Source organism: Lepisma saccharinum, chromosome 8 (genome assembly GCF_977018435.1).
Source record: "Lepisma saccharinum chromosome 8, izLepSacc3.1, whole genome shotgun sequence".
Taxonomy (NCBI): domain Eukaryota; kingdom Metazoa; phylum Arthropoda; class Insecta; order Zygentoma; family Lepismatidae; genus Lepisma; species Lepisma saccharinum.
Window position 1 is genome coordinate 55,214,942 of NC_139236.1, and position 23,100 is coordinate 55,238,041.

A 23,100-nucleotide genomic window follows, 5' to 3' on the forward strand; every position below is an offset into this window, starting at 1 on the left:
TTTCTTAGTAATATTTTGCTCCATAAGTCCTCATATCAATGCTACAAGCCCTCAAAAAAATGATAAATTGTAACCTGTATGTATGCAGTCAGCTGGCACAAATTCATGGTGCCCCTGGCAGTGAAATATTGCATTTTTTCATGTTCACGTACCAGTTCTTCATTAAAATAATTTATGCATTAGTCAGATTATTGCATTCCAGTTTCCCCACAATTTTAGCACAAATTCACAGAAAAATCACATAGTCATGTTGGCCTGAGAAAACTGAATGGTTGACACATGTGGCACAAAGAAGAGAAAAATGTGGACTCATGTCATTGACAGGTTGTTAGGACATTATATGAACTAGAAAAGGGACATTAGTTGATAATCTACAGCTGATATAGGCATACTGGTGTATTGGTAAGATTACTGATAACTTTTCCAATCCAAAATTTTATCATTTTGTTACTGATTTTTGTGAATATAAGCATATACTTCATATGCCCTAGTTATATAAAGTAAATATCTCAATATGCAGTTCCTTTTTAATGGGCAAAATCCACTGCAACTGCAGTCACCAGAAATCAGTTTAGGTGAGTAGGAGCATTAAATTTTTACAATACCTAAAAACACAAAATATTAAAAACCATGAAATTATTACGATCCTGTAACTAATGGCATCCCCCAGCAATGAAATATGCATGAATTTTGTTTGGAAGTGAACATCTTTTTGCAAAACATTACCAGATTTCATCAGAAATGTGTAAAATACGGCAATCAATGCTGCATGTTGGCATTGCAGGTTTGTAACAGAGGATACAAATGTCAAGCAGCATTTCCTCCCCTCTCTCCTCCTCAAGTTCTGTCACAGTTGTCAGTTACATCAAACTTACGAAACCAGTTCATGAATGGGTTCCTTTGGATAATGAAATTCTATGAATTTACAGTTGATTTTGAATGTTCCCATTTATTGTGCAGAATAATTATTGAATCAGGTTTTTTTTTTACTCCTTGTGTTAATTTTTATTTACCATAAATTTGTGTCCCTAGTAATGAGGTTTAGTTTTATCTTCTAAAATTATTAACAAAATAAAATTAACATTGCACTCAGATATTAAAGGACCCACAAAATTTGTTCTATCTTCACAGGGTACATTCCACTTGGGAATTTCCATTGAAGATGAAGCATTCTATACATCACCACTACAGCTTGGCAGTGCAGAATGGACAGACAGTTTCTACATGCCTCGTATCTCAGGAGTCATCCCACAAACAGGATTCACAAGAACAACAATTGTTTGTGCACAGCAGGTAAGTCACCATTATATAAGAAAATACATTGTCAAAATTGAGATAACATGGCATCTGGGGAATTGTAACGTTGCAATTTATGGTCTTGGCACAATTATTTACAAGGATTAAAAAGAATTGTTTGTATATTGTGAACATGCAACCTGAATTATAATTGCAGTCTTCTAATTGTAGACATAACCCATAAATAAGAGACATAAAGTACATTGTCAAGAAGCACTGTATTTGCTTTTTTTTTTTTTTTTAACAAATTCAGCAGGTCAGAATGTCTCATGCATACAGGATAAGACAAACCTTCTCTGCAACAATAAATATAATATAATGAACCCAAAAATCATCAATGTGCTGATTGTTTTATTCTAACTTACTTTTAGAATAAAGTGAACAAGCATTTAGCAAAATTATTATTCTTGTTTTATGTAATGTTGTACATCTAATACATAAATTGCTGTCATGAAAAATCAACAGAAAGCTCTGAATTTTTATAAATTAGAAGTATGAATTTAGCTAATTTACTCTGATAAGCTTACTTTTAATTTTTTCCGTGCAATTTTTTTTTTATTGATTATGCCACCCATCTGGTGGCTTTGGCAGGCATGGAAAAAAAAATTGTGTGGGAAAAATAAATGTAAGCTTATCAGAGTAAATTACCTATCTCCCCGTAACGGTGTATCTCTGTTAATACTAATCTACGTTTTACTTTATTAGTGATAATTCGTAGACGACCCTAGGTGTCTCAACACCTGATGGTTACCATAACGAGAACCGAGCCAATCAGTGCCTCAATAGCAGGTCTGAGCTTACAAACCTTGGTGCATTTAATTTCTCAATATGGAAAAAGACACAGGATCTTTCAAGTAACACATTTATTCAATACATTCAAAATTATGGTACTTACAATCATTAGCTTCCTCCTGATGCACCTGTATCACACAATTACTATGTAAAGAAAGCGGGATTCACTTGGCTCTGTATCACACGATAATCATTATGTTCTGATCCAAACAACACACAAAAGGTTTGGCGGGATTGCACTGCTAGCCAGTAGCGGCTTCTGCCTATTCGCACGTGCACACCCAAATAAATATGTAATGCAATTAATTTTTATTATACTTATTCACTGGACACTATTTCCTTCAAAACATCAAACGTTCCGAAGCCCAATCACCCCATCGGCTTCGCATTACCAGTGCCTGCCGTTGAGATACATTTGCTCGGAACACAAGTCGCCGGGTGCTCGTCTTCCACTATTTGCAGCATGCAAGAAAAGAGAAGGGATTCGTTCTTCTAGCTCGCAGTATTATGGGCTAAACCTGCACTGCTAGTGCTGGGTTCACGATACAACAGTGTTGCAATCCCATTCCATTCGAGATCGTGTGGCAGAGTAGAGGCAGCCCACACATTATCGTAAATCGTGGGATTTTAAACGCGTGTTTTAAACAATGGCTTGCATTGCACTTGCTTAATGCAGCTTGGGCAAAATAAACTGTCCTTGTAGCGCTGTAGTCGATCAACCCATGCGGGTGGAATGTTGATCAGTCAGCTGTTTTCATTGTGTGTCTGTTCATGCTTTGCAAAATTGTTGCGCTGTGCAATGCCCGTTCCTGTTTCAGTATAAAGTGTTTGATTTCTAAATGAATAGCCACACACCCGGTAGAGACATAGTGGTTAGGATCCCACTTGAAACTGTAGATCGTCTCTGCTTTTCTGTGCATATATGGACCTAAATAATAAACTGTAACTAATAAGATTTTTCATAAAATTCAACTCTCCCATAGCCTCATTTTCAGTGAAAGGTGGTCATAACTTGGGTTGCCAATACATTAAGCATCATTATGGATGCAAAAACAGGAGCGTGTATTTGAGATGGGTGACTTATAACACTTCTGGATGCATGGTTGAAGTGCACACCCATAGGGCCACATCACCAGTCGCCACTGCTGCTAGCTCAAAACTTTGCTTTGTTCATCATGTGCCTCACTGACCACATGAGAACTTGCAGGACAAACTGTTTTCCACTCCCTCCCAGTCCAGGAAACACAAAAAGGTTTGGCGGGATTGCACTGCTAGCTCAAAACTTGGCTTTGTTCGCCATGTGCCTCACTGATTACATGAGAACCTGCACAACAAACTGTTTTTCACATCCTGCCACTCCAAGCAACACAAAAGAACTGAACAAACCTCCCAGCCACGGCACAGACTACAGACTTTCACTTTTGAAGTCATCTGACTGCTGGGCGAGCTCTGATTGGTTGGTGTGACCAGCAGTAATTGTGGTTACCCTGTTGTTGTATTTCCGTCATCTTGGAATAATCCCAGAATGGCCGAATTTCTTTATTTTAGTGTAAGAATTTTGTGATTTTACATTTTTTGCTTTTATTGAATGTGATTGCCTGGAATGAATTGTTAACAGTTAAAAAATGATTTCCAAAATGTTTTTGGATCTGTAGCCTGAGTCAGTGCTTAATTAACAACATTTTGAAAATGGGTGACCATGTGCTTGGGACAATGGTTTAGCCATAAAAAGAAATACGCAAATTTGGAGGTATTATATTTTGTTTCCATCTTTATATATATATATATATATATATATATATATATATATATGAGGATTGAAGTAAAATTTGTGCATATTAAATTTAATTTGACCTAGTTTAATTTGTTAAGGATTTAAACTGCCTCAAGAAGATAAAAAATTGCAAATTAATGTTTTGTACAGCCTGCTCTAAGGTTGGTTGTATTACCTCTTAAGAAGTATGACACAATTGCTATGATGTATTTTTCTTATGCGTGTACTGTTTTCAACACCACACATGGGCTAACTTTTTCCTGACTGGCAAAGGATATGCCTGTGTGGTATTAAAATAACTTGATTAACATGGCTCCAATAACTCAAGCGTATGTAAAAAGTTGTTTTTACCATAAATAGTTAGAACGGGCATATTTTCAAAACTAAGTGCTAAATGAAATTACATTATTAGGGATTTTCCTCATTCTCCCTGTATGCTGATGTGTTTTTCCACTCTTTAGGTCAGTTATGATCTATCTCACATTTCAATTCCAAACAGAGCGAGATTTCTGTCAGAAGCGTATTTTGTAAGTAACTGTGCCTCTTACACTGGTCCTTTGCCACATACTATCCACGCTGTCCAATAAGTATACTCATCAAGTAGATGGAGGCACAGACACAAAAGTTATTGCAGGTAGTAGCAATAGTAGTCACATTATATGCAAGAAACACCATATGTACTTGTAAATTTCCTTCTAGCATATCAAATTTATTTATTGTTAGAGAAAGCTTGTTCCATTTTTTTTATGGTTATTAAGTGATTAATCAGTAGAGACCGGATTTTAAAGAGAAGTCCTTTTTAATTTTTCAACGTGAATCATGGAATAAATAACAACAGTGTTGAGAATTATCTTCCAACAACAAGATTACATGGTTTTCACTTCACCTTTTTTCCCCTTTTTCAGCCTACATTCCTTCCTCCCCCTTTTTAAAAACAGCTTCCTTGGTTTCTTTATTGACAAGATTTCAAATATTTTGTATGACTATTTTTTCCCTGAACAAAATGTTCAACAATTGTCTATCTGGTGCATTTTAGAGGAAAGAAAGAACAGAGGCCTTCTACCTTACCTTCCCTCCATGAGTGGTGAGAGTATGTTGCAGCGATTGTTGAAACAATGCGATCTAGGCTTACGCAGCAACAAACACGTTGTAAGCAGCATGCCTGTTGTGTTGAAAGTGTACTCATCTGCTAGATGGGGTGTAAGGGGTGCTCCTTCCACGTAGTGCACCCAATAGTCAATCTCACTTCCACATAGTACACCCTGGACTGCAGACTAACTAGTCTCTGGCAACTGGCCCCATGCCAGTATAATTCTGTGTCGTCCTATGTTTTGTCCTTATTTGTGTTGAGCGTCCTTTTTAACCTCAGCTTTTAACCAAGGTAAGGCAATTTTAGTTTTCAGACACGCTTTTATTTTTGTTATGATAAGGGGCTGGACCTTGTATAGTGTGATGGGTTCAAAATAGCCTCAGTGCTGACGCACCCAAAAACTTTTAATTCCAATTCATCTGCTAGATTTAGACTTTTATTGTGAAGTTTTTAAGAATAGTTTTAACTTAACTGTGCGACAGTGATAACAGTATTGAGTGTCAGTGAAATGGCAGCAAGCTATGGAATGTTGTAAACTGTTGCATGGAAGATTTCATCAAAACGAATGGTAAAGTTATTCGCTGTACTATACCTTCAAAAAAATGAAATGAAAAAGGACTATAGTTTATTTTTGCACTCCACTTAAAATATTATTTTAAATAAAAGCACAATATACACTATTCATATATATAAAAAAGAAAACATTAATGTGAAATTTAATGTATCCCTTTTTATGTATGAATGGTATATATTGTGATTTCATTTAAAATAGTATTTTTAGTGGAGTGCAAAAAGAACTATAGTCCTTTTTTTCATTTATTTTGGCAATAATTTTCCCTTTTTTGTTCTTTTAAGAGGATTTTTTTTCCTTTAAAATCTGGTCTCTATTAATTAGCCAATTGCAACATACAGATGGATATTTTTATGATAGTGTTCTTATAATTTCACAGCTATATAATTTTATGATTATTCTTGCTGTTTAAGGAGGATTTTTCTTTGACAATAGCTCTGTAGGTCAATTTTTTTTTTATGTACAGTTGTTTTTAGTTTTGGATATTTGTCAAAATTTGGCAATTTTTGCTGTTCTTGAAAGTCAGTAGCTCAAGAACTGAGAGCCAAAAAAATCGGAAACTTTTTTAGCCTACATTCCTTTTTCAAGGTACAATGAATAAACAAAAAATCTTAAAAATCTAAATCCTAATAGTTCAAAAATAAAATAAAGGGACATAAATTACATTGTTATGGTACAGCCAGTACCTTAGGGCTCTAATTTTTGGCACACAAAACTAATTTAGAAAGTCAAGATTTTTCAGGTCAACTTAGTATTAAGTTGCATTTGGATATGCAGGCTCCAATTCCTTGTTGATTTGACAAGGAATGACCGACATATATTCTATCAAGAGTTAGTATTACAATGTTTGTGTCTGTGGTAAACAAAAATGAAATCAAGTTAGAGAAGGAACTTCACATGTAAATATGGTGAATATATTTCCTCAAGTATTGCTTCAAATTGAAGCACATAGTTGTAATGTTTTGCACTTACATATACGTAGATTTCTTATATAAGGCTTTTGATGCTGTGTAATTAATATAGACTGCAAACTCAAAAATAAATAATCCAATGTATGGCAAGAAAATTTCTATAGTGAAATTCAATGGAACATTCTTGATTGTCACCAACTGTGGGGCAGAAAAATACTTAGATACATCATTTTATTTTCAACGTAGTATTAACTTACATTTGCATAAGAGGTTGATATTTATTACCTGCTAGTAATAATAAATCATTAAATTTTGCCAATAATTGGGCTTCTATATTTCTATATAGCAGTGGCGTGCGGTGACATTTAGACTAGGGTACGCAAGAGAAATACGTAAGTGAAATCCTTAGTGGATAATTTACCAAACTTTGAAATAGTGGCTGTATCAAATGCATTCATATGCACACAAAAAGAAAAAAAAGATTTCTACCGCATTTTTTGGTATGTTAAAGGAAGTAGAATTTAAGCTTCCTTTATGCACACTAAAGATGATTGAAGTTAGTTGAATTGAAATGGGATCTAATTCGGTTTTTTTTTATATAAAAATATAACCTTGAAACGCTACCGGAGAGATTCAGATGTAATACGATAAAACATTTGTATGATATTTTATATACTTGCTTCGCAAATATATTCTCAAAAAACGTGCAGCCCAACAATTCAACCTTGATTAGTTTCTTCATGCAGCGCGATGCACATTGAACGGGAACGAAAGGACAGACAAATGTTTAAATAAGTAATATCTTAATTAAGGGTTGAGGAAGAAATACACACATAAGGAAGTTTTTTCCTGAAAATGCCTAACATACTGCTTACCATCCTTCGTAACTCCTGCCTGAGACAAGTCCTCCAATTCAGGAACAGGCCTCCCATTTCGGATTATTTCCACTTTATTTTCATAACTATATGACGAAAAACCCCTCTCCAGAATGTCATCAACAACTCCCGATTCCATATTATTTCTATTTCACCTCTTCACCGCACTGACAAAACAATAATAAGAACGAAACACTGCAAATTTCACACGCAAGACGGAAGAAACAAAAAACGTCAACCTCTCGCGGTAACAAGTGTCTCCTTCCTCGAAATAGCCAGTCACATTTGTAGATGAATGGATCAGGGTTGTCAGTCGACGAGATATTTTGTAGAATGAAGAAATTAAGGAGACTCGTAGAAAATGCATCAGAATAGAATGGTATTAATCCCAACACACTTCAAAAGCTCAAATAAACGTTGGGCAGGGTTAGAAGTCCTGAGGGGGAAGGGAGGGATTTCCCCCCACCAATAATCTTGGCCTCAAAAATCCCCACACCAAAATTTCCCGGGCGGGAGAGTTTTTGTTATAACAATGAAAGATGAAGGATAATATTGAAAACATACACTACCTCTTCAAGAGATCTTTAACAGATCTACACCAATAGCAAAATATGTACAATAGAAGTAAAACAGGAATGCAAGACAAATATAAATATTATGTTAAATGAAAAACTATTGCATAATAAAACGATTCCAACTATTTTTGTAATTTATTGACATCTTTAACCCGTTAGTAAATGAATTAGTTTGCTACTTTATAAATATCTCATGTATATAAAAGTAACAAATTGATTTCTTTGTATGTATTTATTAATAATGCACTTTTAAATATTTAGAAATTCATTATTTTTTTATATTGAATGACATTATAAATATGTATATCAAAATTATATTATGTGTATATGTAATATATGCGCGCGTGTGTGTAGATTGAGATATCCCCCCCCCCCACCACCAATATGATTTTGCACCCTTATGTTGGGCAGAATGTAACGTCCATTTACATAACTTTGTAACGTAAGGGAGCGGGGGTACATTCGAATCCCATAGTAAGCAATGTGTTTGTTTTTTTCTTTCGTTCATTTATATCGTCAGGTCAACAGTCAACACCCATCCTTATCATAAGCTGAAATGCAAAGTGACACGAATACAATTTTGATCTCTAGAATGAGAAAGACAGATACTGAGAATGGTGTGAAACATGCAAATTGTCCATATAATTTCCCTCTGACACATTGACATGACAACGCCGAAAAAGGTTTCAGGTAAAACGCAATGCTCAGTCGATCACTCCAATTCCCTCACCTCCCGATAAACATTTTCTTGCCTTCCGCTCCGATTTCTATGTCAGTAATCAATTTTTATAACGCATTTTTATTGCAACCAAAGCACAGGGATTAATTTATCTAAGCGTGTCTGTCCAATGTTAGTAAACTAAACATTAGAGAAAAAATATATGTTGACTACTACCAACACTGCAGACGCTGCCAAAATCTTAGGTACCCTGGCTTCTTAGAACCATGTGCTTTGAACAGGAAAATGCACCGTGGGATGAGCGCGGGAAGACCCAAACATATGGTGGGGGTTGATCGGAGCCAATGGGGATTGCCCTCCGAATTTCTAGGGTACCCAACAGAGGCAGCAGCTTTTGCTCGTGGAAATCGGCAGAAGCCACGGTGGATGGGGTGGGTGCGGGCAACACCGAAGGCACAATCGGGATCATTCGGGCAGACGTTCGGGACTGCCTGGAGGGCCAGGCTACTCGCGCAAGGCAGCAGCGTTCTCGGACGGAAGATAGAATTTTCTGGCAGTGGAAGGGGTTTCGGAGAGACGATAGTTGAATTTTCATGCTCCGAGAAGGTGTGGAAAATTATTATTTTTTCTTACGTTGTTGTGGGTACGCAGTGCGTACCTTGAGTACCCAGAATGCACGCCGCTGCTATATAGTATGATTCTACAATAATGATTTCTTAAAACTGATCTATATTTGACAAAAATTCTTGGAATAAGATATACTTAGAAATTAACTTGAAAATATGTGCACAAATTTTGTTTGTACGGACAAGAGCAATAACAAATTTTCTATCAGTACTTGATCAGTCTCGATAAAATGACATGTTATTCCCAATTTTAATATTTCTGATAAAAGTCTCTTAAGGAAATCTATTTTAAGTTTTTAAATTTTCTGTCATTCTTTTTGTAAAATTTGCAAGAATCTAAATGTTTGAAATCCATTTTTTTAAAGTAAAATTTTGATAGAATTTGTGTCACTTTAGCATTTTTATTTCTGCTATATAATGTTATGCTTAGTCTGCCAAGATTTAGAATATAAATACAATCAGTCTGCAGAAAATATGATTTGTAAGCCTTTAATTTTAATTATATCCACTTCATTTTCATAGCTGTATGAAAACTAGTATTTAAAGATTGGTGAATAAAAAACAATTTTTCACTATGAACCCAGCATTTCTACAGGGTACCAGGGTGGCTACTCACCGGGAATTCCTTGAATTCCAGGAATTATGCATGAATTATTGGCTCTGGGAATTATGCATAAATTCTGCCTGAATTTTTCTCCGTAGACGTGGAAATTTGCAAATTTTTAAATCCTATTGAAGTTATCCATAGGTAATTTATCAATGCCCTAAGGCAAGTTTTTTTAAAACATTTTACCTTTTATTTTTATCGAGGGAGGAAAAGAAAGCTCCGTGGAAACATGTTAGAATTCTCTCAATCCGTTTATTTTTTTAGTCATTTTCAGAACAATTTGACAATTCGAGTCTGAGTATGTGAAATGGAAAATAAACTCTTCACCTTAAATTAATTCTTTTAAATATATATAGCGTTTAATTGAATTGGATTAGAATTTTTGAATAATTTGGAATCAAACAGACCCTTTATATTGTAATATATATTTGTGGCTGCACATGTGTGTGTGGTGAGAAAGTGTAGTACGTAAGGCTGAAATAGATAAAATGTCTGCTTGTACCCTTGAATTTTTGAAAAGTTCGCCCTGAAAACTTGAATTTTGTCATGGTCCTAGAGTGGCCACACTAAGTACCTATGGTACAAATAAGGATGAGTGTCAGTAATGTGTCCATTCCAAACCTTGTATGCATCAGAGAGGAGAGAGAGGTTTAATGGTTTTATAAGTGTGCTAACCACAGAGGCCAGGTGCCACTTTTGGAAATAAGCATTTACATAAACAATTGTTATTTTGTGATAGAGTGAAAGGCACAATTTCTGGTAACTTTGTGCAACTTGTATTCAATTAGCATAAACCATAGACTTCCATTGTTTTATTTTCTAAAGACACTTGTAATATTTAATCAGATGTATATGAGCACTGTAGATCCAGTTGATACACTAAAGTACTACGTATTCACTTTTATATAAAATACTATTCACCAAATTATGCTTCAGCAGTATAAGTATCAGAATCGTAGAAGGGCAAGATAATCTGCACAAAATGCTCAATTAAGTCACTAATCCATCCTTTCCTGATGCACAAAATTATTTCAAAAGTCGATATTTCAAGTCAGCTTAGTATTAAGTATTGTAGCTTCATTTTGCATACGGATATGCAGGTTCCATCATATTTGACTTACCTTTGTTTAAAAATGTATACAAGTGAAGTAAAACTTCTTGAAACCTTCTCTACTTCACATTATCAATGAAAAGCAGTGTTGGAGATCAGAAAGGAAAGGTAAGTACACTTCTTTCAACACTGTGTAGTTCTACTCTACTTGTGTTTGTGATTATTTTTAGAAGGTAAGCCAAATATGACTACCAGCATTGGGCATTTGATGCTATTTAAAAAATATGGTTCTTCAGATAAAAGTAGTTACTATGTAGTATTTACAGTGTGTTATTTGTTATTTACTCATTATTATTGCATTGCATCTTTTGGGAAATATGTTCATTAGTGTTTGTAATTTTTTTTTTTTATTTACTGTCTTATTAACTATATTGCACCTTTCAAATAATAACTTTGAAATTGTTTCTTTTAAATTTAAGGATTCATTAAGGCTTTATTTGCAAGTGATAATGATGCATTTAAGAAATTAAATCTAATACTTCTTCAAAATATGATCCTGTGGGGGAAGAGTAGGCAGTGTTGATAACATACTATATTTTATCTTGTCAACATTTCATAACCACTGGTGATTGTTAGGTGATAAATTTTACTTTCAATTGATGTTTGACAAAAAGTATTACCTCATTAAGGTAAACAATTGTTCAAAATAAATTTTTTCTTTGTAATCATTAAAGTAAATAAAGACAATCACTAACAAGAAAAAAAGTACATTTTTAGCATTAACTGAAAACAATGTTTATCTTCTTCTATAAAGTGTTCACATATTCAGGGGTTAGGTAATGTGATAGTTCTCTCTAAACTAACTCTAGGACCTAGGTGTTTGGTATAGAGTTCAACTCTGGTTTTTACATTCCCAAAGTTTATATTTTCCCCACTCTAAGTTTTTTAACCTTGGGCTCTTGAAATATTTATAATTGAGATTCTTCTGTAAACTAAGATGTCTGCAGCTGGATCATACCTCATATTTATCTACTTTGAACCGATACTAATACCAATCAATACTTGAAAATTGTAACAGTTAAAAGTTCCTCAAAATATTGTTTAATATTAACATGCAAGTATTCCACTACAATTATGCACTGATTGTCTATAGTTTTGCTTTACAATTTTCAAGAATTATCTTGGAGTACTAATATAGCTGTCATTTAATCACAGAGTTACATTTTCACACAATTCAAGTGTAAAATTAATGAAAATTATGAACTTTTTCCTAATTTCCAGGATAATTAGACTTCACAAAATGAATAAATTTAAACTGTATACCTATACCTAAACATCATCATTGGTTTCTGCTTCAGCCCTAATAATATTTTATGTTATTATTATTTAAAGGGCCAATATGAAATTTTGGCCAATACTGATAAAGTACCAATATAAAATTTACCGATACTGATAACCGATATTCTATCGATCTGATATAAAATTCCAAATGGTCTTTGAGGAATCAAAATGGATCCTTCACCTCTTTAATAAATGTGTGTCAGCAGATGACTGCAATGCAAAAGAAGCTGCATATCTAGAGATTTAATTTTAAGAAAAGTAAGGCATGGAGACTGTATGTTTATATCCACAAATTTTACCGATAAACCAATACACCGATATGCCTACATTGGCCAACACTGATAGAGTATGAATTAATCTGTCCCATTCCTATTATTTATTCTTTCTGGGACCCAATATATTAACACATACATCTTTAAACTTCAATGTTAGAGTCAATGCAAAAAAGGACTATAAGTTTCTCCTCAATAGATTTTTGGTTGGAACATTTGAAACCTGATTATCCTGTTCCAGCTTCTTTAAACATTGTTCTATGTTTGTTTTTAAGCAACTTTTATAGCCATACAAGAACATTTTCTCAGCTATATGGGACCTTGCCCTAAATTATAATTCATATGTTCTACCTCTAGGTATGCTACTTAACTTTAACATCACATGTGGAACAAGGAATTCGCATCTTGACTGCCAGACCAACATACGTCGTTGCAAATCATGCTAGAAGCAAATTGCATGTTGGAGGATTGTGCGTCATAAGCACTGAGAAGAAGCATGTCATAAAGGACATTCCGAATGCCAAAGTTACCCTGTCACCAAAAGTCAACGGTCCTTTGGGAAGCTCCTCTATATACGAAAGGAACACTGGTGTTCCGCTGTTACTGTGGGAGATGGTAGGAGATTTGGAAAGAAGCGCCAAGGAAAATGAGTTCTTCCCTTACGTCTCCTTCAGTTTGTCTTCTGGATGGTCCTGCCCACTTAAAGTGTCAGTGACTGAAAATTCGGACAGGCAGGAGAGAAGAAATATTACTATTCCTTTGCAGAAAAAGAAGGCTTCTGCTAAAGTGCTTATTTCCAAGGAAGAAATGCCTGTGATGAATAAGACGTTTGCAGTGACAATGCACGAAAAGAATGGACAGATGTATATGTTGGTATATGAAGAGCCTCATCCACACGTTATGATTCATAATCGGTGCAAGTTTAGGATTTTCTGTGCACAAGGAACCAGTGAAAAAGGTATGTGCTATATCAAGTATTTGTTTTTGATATGCATATGTTATTTGCTTGAAAAGTAAATACTGCCATATTTTTATTTTTACATACTTTTCGGTCTGTTTCATGAGTGTGCTTGTCTATAAATTTATCTTTTCAAAGAAAATAGAACTTATAAATCATAGTTCTTAGATTATGGCAGAAAAATACAACACTGTAAGGTAAGGTAAAGTTCCCCATGAAGGCACATTTAGGGGATGTGGGGGTAGGACCCCACACATTCTCGATCTCGACAATTTGGAGATGATGTGATCTGCTCCACACTTGGGCTGCCTTTACTCCCTAGGGTTGCCCCCTGGTACCCATTAATTTGAGGCCCTAGAGCTGCTTTATGTGGGGACAAGGCCAGAAAAATTCCAAACTAAGATCACCCACCCCAGGAACCGAACCCAGGTCTCCCCTATGGAAGTCAGATGCCCTACCAATTAGACCACCACGACTCATAATACAACACTGTACACTATTAAATATGACCAAAATATGTCTTATATTCAAAGAAAGGAAATAGAGTATTGGAATTTGTTTCAATTTTGATGCTTGTTCCAATGTACCAATTTCAGTTGATATTCTTACATTAGAAATTTGCTTTATCACATCGCTAATTTTTGCTAGATGATTTTGCCTCAAATATAATGATAATTTCAAATTTTTCATTCGTGGGAGTATTTCCAGAATCTGGAAGGTAAAAAAGGTAAAGTGTTCCCCTGTGCATAGCACCACGCCATGAAGGCGTATAGGGGGTGTGGGGGTAACGCCCCACACTTTCTTGATCCGGTCACGAGTGGGGGTGATGTGATCAGCATCACGCCCCTGACTGCCTTTACCCCCCAGGGTTTCCCCCAGGTACCCATGTTATTCGACGCTGGGTGGGTGCCGGGGCCTTTAGTATGGTAGTCAGACGCGTTACCGACTGAGCCACCGCGGCCACTGGAAGAGTGTTCATCATCATTTTGCATACCTTAAAGAAATTCCAGAATGTAAATAACGTTGGCCAGTAGTGGAAGTATAATGTGAACCAAACTTTCCAATGCATATAAATTGATGAAAACTTACACTGATACATCAGTGTGCTGTTGAATGATATTCATTAATATTGAACTATTTCCTGCAGATGGAATACCAATGCCAGAAACAGATCATTTCTTTTGGCAGACTTCAGTTGAAAAGATGGCAATATCCCACTACAGCCTCTCCACCTTGTGCGACAAATTTCCAAACATCTATGTGAAATCTTTGCTGCCACCTTTGTTTCTGGCCATCGATAGCCCCAGCAAAGAGGAATCTATGAAAGGTAAGTGAGTTTCTACATCATAACTAGAAATATGCTAAGTGTAGGCTTCTAAGAAATAAAGAAAGAAGTTCGTACTACACTCCAGGTCCATCAAAAACCTAATCATTGAACTCTTTAGTAAAATGCAGATAGTTAATGGGAAAGTGTAAATGTTTGTATGTTAACATTTTATGCGGAAAGTGTTATGTTGAAATTGTGCATCAGGCACTGAATAATCATTATCTCTCTTTAAGTGTATGAGTGGCTCATGCAAGAAATTCACTTAGTTCTTTCGCTAAGTACGTCAGAGAGGTAAAAAACTCAAGTTCCTTTCCTGAGGGATGAAACACCAGAAGTACGGGTGTGCTGGGTTTGTAAATGTGAAGGTTTGCAGAATTCATAAAGCAAACAATAATACGGGGCTGTTGTACCATGGAGTTTAGTCATTTAATCAAAAAAATCCAATTTTCCACACAGTGCTGTTGCAAAATTAATTAAAATTTCAAATTTACATAATTTTGAGGATAATTAGACTCCACGAAAATGATGTGCTACATTTTCGTTGACCCTGTAAGATACCCAGGCTCTGATGCTCTGAAAACGTATTGGCTGGTGTCTGTGAATAAATTGCAACAGATAATTTCCGATACTGATACCACGGGTATTGGTTGAAACTAATACATCAACAGGGTATTGATGTATATGTGCAAATAAATGTATTTGTAAAGTTACTAATAATTTAACCAGTGTGATATTTAAATAAGTAGCATAATTGTATAAAGTGTATATACGTAACTGTAATTGAGTGTACACTTTTTTAGTTTTGTTGTTGTTTTTGTTAATGCAGGTATAATTCATGAATCCTGTTTTTGCAAAGTAGATATCTAGAATAGTTTCTTTTCCTAAGGAAATCACTTCATTATTTACTACAATATTCAGGATTTTCATACAATTTTTACCATTCCATGTCGGATCAGTAGAATACTGGTTATCAGCATTGGTGAATTTTATATCAATAATTTATGTCTGTCAGTTAAATCTCATATTGGTGCATCCTTGATTCATAATGAAAAATATTATTTAAGTATATATACAAATTATTTATGTTTATTGCATAACTGAGCAATTGTTTCTTCTAGGCAAGAAACCAGATGCATATTCAGAACATGCTGAACTGGAGTGGAGTCGAGGCATTGACATCTCAATGCACTGTGACCAGTTCATTTCGCTTCCAGGCCATGGAGATATAAAAATCAGAACTGAAACAATTGGGCACACTATACACATTTTTGCAGACTCTGTAAGCTGCATTGAAATCTCTGCCAAAGAAATTCGGAGCAGGCTTTATTTTGGAGGACAAACCACAGAGATCGTGCCTCATCAGCATTCCAATCCCAGTGCCAATTTGCCACACCCAAAACTGAAAAGCAAAGCCTTCAGTGAGGTGACATTACAAGAATTTCCAAAGATTCCAGAATTTGTAGGAGATACCAAAGAATGCCCTCAAGAATCAGATTCTGCAACATCGTTTCACACAGCCACAAATTCTCTGTCATCAGTAGCAAGCTGTGACTCACTTCCTGAGATATCGGGCACCTCAAATCGAGAGCTTGTACCTTCAGAACTTCATACCGAATGCATTCCGAGAAACAAAAATGCCTCGTGGCATTTAACATTCTTTACAAGATCCTTGAATCTCACGTTAACTGATGATTTCAATCCTATTACAGAGAGATCAGAGACAGTTTTGTTTTGTTTTGATGACATTTGTGTCTCTTATGAACCTAAACGTGCTTCATCTTTGGCCAATCGGCACTCTAGTTCCACACAGCAATTCAGCGAGATGCATATTTGCATTGGAGATATCCAAATTGACAATCAAATGTACGAGCGTGGAAGCTTTGATTTCCCTGTTGTTCTGATGAGGCAGCATCCTTACAAAAGCAAATTTGAGTCACTCATAACTCCAGAGGAATGCTTGTTAGAAACGGTTAAGAGGGATGGTGTTTTCGTAATGACTGTTGTCAGAGAAACTTGCGAGAATGCTTCAGCTATTAGGTCAGTCCAAGCCTCGATACAACCTGTATGTTTGTACATTGAAGACACTTTCATTATGAAAATGAACAGCAGCATTCAATCACTTGCCCCGACCAAGTTAGTGTTTTTCCCTGACTTCAAAGAAGCAAAGAGGTTGTACATCAGATCACAGAGCAGAAGACGAAATTTCAACGAGCACAGCGTAATTTTAGTTCCTGCCAACCCAGGCTCTGTGCATATGCCTGAGGAAATTTTCTGGATATCTCAGAGCATTTCAAGGCCAATCCGGGTAGAGAAGCTCCTGATAAAACCACTCTCTGTCATTGTAAGCATCCATACATCCATTCGGTTGTATATTGCATTGGATCACTCACCACTGCTTTTCTCAGAATTTACAAGACATCGACTCTTTACAACTAGTTACAGGCTCGGACATACATTGACAATGCATTATTTATCAAATGCACTTTTTCATGCAGGTAAGATGCATTTAATATCCTTTATTTATCTTATTTTCTTATTAAATGTGGATTAATGTTATATTTGTTAGGGGAAATAGTTTATTTGTGTATTTATTGCAAGTTCATAATTAAATGAACACCTTATTTTGTCAGAATTTCTTGTTGAACTTGTCGTACTTCTTTCTTGAACTGAGCAAATATCACATTGAACCAATATAATGTGCTGATTCATTCTGTTACTGATCCCCCATTGGGCCTCCCCAATGGTGCAGTGGTAGCGTTGTCGCCTTGTAATCAACGGGCCCCAGTTTTCAATACCCAGTGAGGGCACATAATTTTTCAGATCCCACTTTAAACAGGTGCAGTCCCGATTAGCCTTACTATGCATAAAGTGGACTTAAAACACCAACTTAATCAATGTTACTGATCCCACTTATCCTGATACCTGAAAATTTGTAAAAATTTAAAGTTGTTCAGAATATTTATAAATTTTAATATATAAGATTTCCAATGGAACTACAGTGCGTCCATTTCGATCTTCAGCCGAGAGATCGGGAGAAGCGTGGCGGGCGGCGCTGACGGAGATGCCGACATTTGCGCCCTGTAATGCCCGCTTATTTTTATGGACTTATGCAGACATTTATATAAATATTGCAAAACGAGCACTAACCTGTGTTATAAGAGTACGGTTTTAATTTTAGTAGCTTAGTGGCTGTATGTGCCGATGATTTTGACACGCCAACCTCTTGTGAAGCACGGCGTAGAGGTTTGTTTGGAGAACGTTCTAACGCTGCACCAATATCATCGAGTTTTGCTTCGGTTATAATCCGTCGTTTTTGCTTAGGTGTTTTAAAATTTAACGATCCACTTTCTCGTAATTTAAGGACAAGATGTCTAACCGTATCTCTATGTGGAGTTGAAACGCCTGGGAATTTCTGTAAAAATTGCCTACACACGTCTCGACACGAGTGTGTTTTCACGCATGTGTCATACATAAAAAAATCTTTGTTCTAACGTGAACCTTGCGGCTGGCATTCCAATCGTCTCACTGACACAACACACATGCACACTGCAATAACACAAACAAGTAACTGCAAGTAACCAAGAATAACACTCTTGCTAACCAGTACGAAATTAACACGCTCTTGGTTTACATTGCTCGCCACTATATTCACAGCTCTGTCTTCATCTAGTCGCGAAGGAACAAAAAAACTCGAGCTCGGAGATTTCGAATTGCAAGGAAGCTCACGAACTCCATTCACTTTTAACGGTTTCGTCTGCAGTGTAATCTTGATACAGTGTTGCACATTCGAAACCTCCAAACGATTCCCATCGCCACAAAACTCTTTCAAGCATATAAACTTAAGCAGGACGTTACTGGTCAAAACTATGATTAAAATGCTTTATTATCTGTGGCTCTTAACATCCATCGTTTCTATAGCGTATGTATTTGTGTATATAAGAGCAGAACTTGGATGAATTACAGAAGAACTTTTGCATGTTATAACACAGGTTAGTGCTCGTTTTGCAATATTTATATAAATGTCTGCATATGTCCATAAAAATAAGCGGGCATTACAGGCCGCAAATGTCGGCATTTCCGTCAGCGCCGCCCGCCACGCTTCTCCCGATCTCCCGGCTGAAGATCGAAATGGACGCACGGTATAACAAGTCAATCATATCTTCACATGAGATAATTATTTATTGATTCTGTATAGTATCCAAGTTCCTTGTTCGAATCCCAGCCTGGTCATGAGTGTTCTTTGTGATTGTCCCTTCATCATGTCATTGCTCATTCTCATTTTCACGAATAGCCAAAAGTGGCAGAAAAGTGGAATAAAATAAACCAAAGCATAATATTCAAGATATTTGTTATTGTTATTAAAAAAACATAATTTCTTAATGTTGTCAATGCAGAGGTGGTCCAAAAATTATGTTTGTTTTGGTGATTATCCAGAGCAGAAAAATAGTAAGAAAAGAAATAGTAAGGAGGGTACATACACTTGTGGCCCAAACTATGTTAAATTTTCTTTCCTTGTATGGTTCAGCAGTGAAGGTAATGTGCTGCAAAGTCAAGGGTTCTAGGTTAGATTTCACATCTCAACATTTCTTGAAAGATGTTGAAAAACATTTTGCAATTACATGTACAGTATATATATATATATATATATATATATTGTTATTATAATTTGTATAATGAAGTATTATCCGTGAAGAATAAAGAAAATTCTTCTGTACACTTTATTGAAATATTGATGTTCTTTTGTTTTGTTACTGGTCGCTATGCTGATTTTGTTGATTACAATCTTAAATAAGTTACATTGTCAATTTCTTTATTCAGTATCAGCAAACTTGTAACAAACTGCCCACACTGAGGACAGTTGCATTAGGTAGAAATGCATCAGGGTTTTTTCTTTTTATGAGCAGTTTGTTGAGTCTGAAGTAAACATATGGCTGGAATTTCTTTGGAATATTATAAAAATCAATTGAAGAAGAGTACAACGTGTCTGTTGTTGAGCAAAGGTTGCTATTAAATAAATATATATGTTTTTTCAAGCCACCATGCAAAACTGGACACATTTGTTTTTGCCAATATACAATTATTGTGATTTCTTCTTTGCTGCAAAAGGTTTTACTCTGCAAGTGACTATGTCTTTCTTCTTGTAATGCTATTTTTTCGTCAATGGAACAGGTTGGGTTGTAGGATCGCTGGAACTATTGGGAAGTCCCGGAGGCTTTGCCCGCACCCTTGGAACTGGTCTGTGGGACTTCATCTGCATGCCATATCAGGGAATTCTCCAAGGACCATGGGGGTTTTTAGTTGGCATCACTCATGGATCAGCATCTCTTATGAAACACATTACAGCAGGTAAAGTTCCAACTTAGTTTAACCTTTTGTACAACTACATAAGCATATACCAAATTTTGAAATCCACAGGGGTCCAGTCTCGAGGGATTCCAAAATTTCAACCATCCAGGAGACCTGGGTTCAATTCACGGAGCATGTAATTGCAGGTGGAACGTTTGTGAGCATGTGGCATCATAAAGTGGCTCTGAGGTTCACCCAGCTTATAATCAATGGGCAGTGGATTCTTGTGGGGGGGGGGGGGGGGGTGTAAAAGCAGCCAGAACATGGTGCTGCTGATCAATGATGTAAATTGAGAATCTGTAATACTCTACCAGCACACCCTCTATGTGCCTGCACAGCACAGTGAACAGGGATAGATTTTATATTTTGAAAAGATAAAGAGTATATATACTGGGTGTTCATAAATGATTGAGATGTTACAAAAATTTATTGCAAGTAAACTATTGAACTTTTGTTAATGAAACCAGTCTAGAACAATCGAGGAATGCTAACAGTTTGTGCATACGTGTTTTGTTAAGCTGAAAGTTCATATCCCTGGCACTATGTGACACTCAAATCGTGTCGATGTGTGCCGTGTTACCTGTGATGCACACATTGAACATTTGTGGGTGTAAAGAAAAAAACTGTGTTCCTCATTCATTCTGGACTGGTTTCAGTAATGTAAGTTCAATACTTTACTTTGCAATACATTTTTGTAACCCCTCAGTTATTTATGAAACACCCAGTATTTTACAGAAGAATTAATCGGCATTTCAAGATTTTGCATAACTTGCAGGATAATTTAAACTATGGAGAGAGTTTGGTAGTAAATACATTTCAAACTTCATTTTTAAAAGTTTTTTACATTTTACACTCAATTTTGCAAAATTGTGACAAAAACGGGAAAATGCACCTCACATCTCTCCAAAGCATGAGAAATTAACATTGCTATGTGTAATCATGTTTCTGTAGAAATGAAATATGTGGATCCCTGTTTATCAGATTTGGTCCAACCCTTCGCAGTATGCCACAAAATATAGTCTCACTTGTTGGAATGTGACCGGACTTTTAACCTTTAATGGATGGCTCGTCTATATATGTACCATTACCACTTGAAAGCAATTAACATTTTTTTCCATGAAACTACATGTGATATTTCACTTGTCTTTTAAAGTTATGACACACTTGAATCTCAACACAATATGAGTATTGTAAGTTTATCATAATCTAGTTTATTTTTCAGTCAATATGAATTTTAAGGTATAGGCTTGTCACATGAATGGAAATGTCTTTTTATAAAATCAAAGAGTGAGCAATATTTGTCATAGAGGGTTGAAATTTATTTGATTTTGGATGGAATAGCTAGAACTTTCACAGGAAGTACAATGTTGATATTCTGTTTTGGTACAGGCACAATTAGGAGGAGGAGAAGAAAAAGGGTAATTTACTCAAGAAATACCCTCTAACCCCATATTATCATTAAAAAAAATCATTAAGATGTATTATGCAATAGACAAGTACTGCTGAGTAGGCTATTGATCTTGCAATAGACTATGTAATCTAGTTACTTGAATTTACATGCCACAGAAAACCACTCATTAAGAAAACATTGCTTTTTCAAAAAAAAAAAAAAAATGAAAACTAAAACATGCAAAAAATTATAACATACATAAAACTTTCCTCCAAAATATTTTTCAAAATTCTCACCTGCCCCTGTTTGATCTCTATTTAGCACAAGGTGAAAAAAACTGGTTCGCAACAGGACATGGTACCTACATTAAAACAAACTTTACCTAGCATACTGCCATAGTTATCAGCACCCATCATGTTTTCGTTTTTAGTATTGCAGAATGCAATTAATTTTACATTTTTTCTCCCAATGAACCATTGAGTAATATCAACACAACTTCACACAGTTGTAGGATTCTATCATTACTAATTTTTATTCACTTCTGTTTAATGCAGCCGGCCGGCCTGCACTACAATGCCAGGGTTCCTGGTTCGAATCCCAGCCTGGACATGTATGTTTGTGAGTGTCAATTCATCAATTTCATCATATCACTCATCTCCATCTTCGCAAATTAGCCAAAGTGGCACAAAAAGCAAGGTAAAATGAAGCAAATCAATGAGTTTTTGCAGGCGCACAAGGGCTCTCCAAATATAAATTTTGACGTTTATTTTTTTATTTTTCTTCTAATTGTGTTTTTTTGAGAATGGAATACCAAAACTTTCCTTCCCACAAGAACCATGATTCTCTAAGAAAGAAAAACCAAATCGCCCCAGCTGTCTATGGTAAATGGTTTTCCCCTTTTTATATCAGTACCATCTGCTAGAGTTTAAAATATTTTGCAAGAGTTTTTTTTTATAAATATTATCAGAAGGAAATTTTTATACCATATCTAAAATAACCTTGAAAGTTAGAAGACTTGTCCTTGAACCTGGCATCTTGCTTGAATTTTGTACTGTCCTACAGTATATACTCATCATGCCCCCCCTCCCTGCCCCTGAAGATGAATTGAAATGGGTGGTTTTCTAAGTAAACTTACCAACAAATTAGTAAGTATGTATATTGGTTACAGGCACTCTGAGCTCATTAACCAAACTGGCATCGAGTGTGGCACGTAACTTGGATCGGTTGTCTTTGGATGAGGAGCATGTTCAGAGAACAGAGGAAGCCCGACGACAGAGGCCGCAGGGAGTTACACAGGGGTTAATGCAGGGGCTCACGGGACTAGGAATAAGTCTACTCAGTAAGTATGAGAGAAATAATACATTATTATTGGCTGTTGGTGCAGAGCAACTTGATATTTTTAAGCAATTCAGTACTTATGTAAATAGTCTGCACATTGTTATTATTCACAGAAGTTCCACAATTCTATCATTTTGTAATGTTCTTAGTGTAATATATAAATAAAGATGAAATTAAGTCAGACTTAGTATGTAATCAAAAATCTTGTTAAATTAATTTGAAGTAATACATTTTTATTTAATTCATTTTCCATGGTTTTGGTTTGTTTTAAGGCTACAAGT

At 35.6% G+C, this 23,100-nt stretch overlaps 1 protein-coding gene across 1 annotated transcript in view; it reads left to right on the plus strand.

Annotated features, from left to right (window-relative positions):
• Positions 1 to 23,100, plus strand: part of Vps13B (vacuolar protein sorting 13B) — a 136,110-nt gene that overhangs the window by 94,242 nt on the left and 18,768 nt on the right. Inside the window, exons 41-46 of the mRNA XM_083126671.1 lie at positions 1,132 to 1,293; positions 12,818 to 13,418; positions 14,566 to 14,745; positions 15,864 to 17,240; positions 19,915 to 20,091; positions 22,650 to 22,820. Coding sequence (XP_082982797.1) covers positions 1,132 to 1,293; positions 12,818 to 13,418; positions 14,566 to 14,745; positions 15,864 to 17,240; positions 19,915 to 20,091; positions 22,650 to 22,820 — 2,668 coding nt within the window. The remainder of the gene's footprint in view (positions 1 to 1,131; positions 1,294 to 12,817; positions 13,419 to 14,565; positions 14,746 to 15,863; positions 17,241 to 19,914; positions 20,092 to 22,649; positions 22,821 to 23,100) is intronic.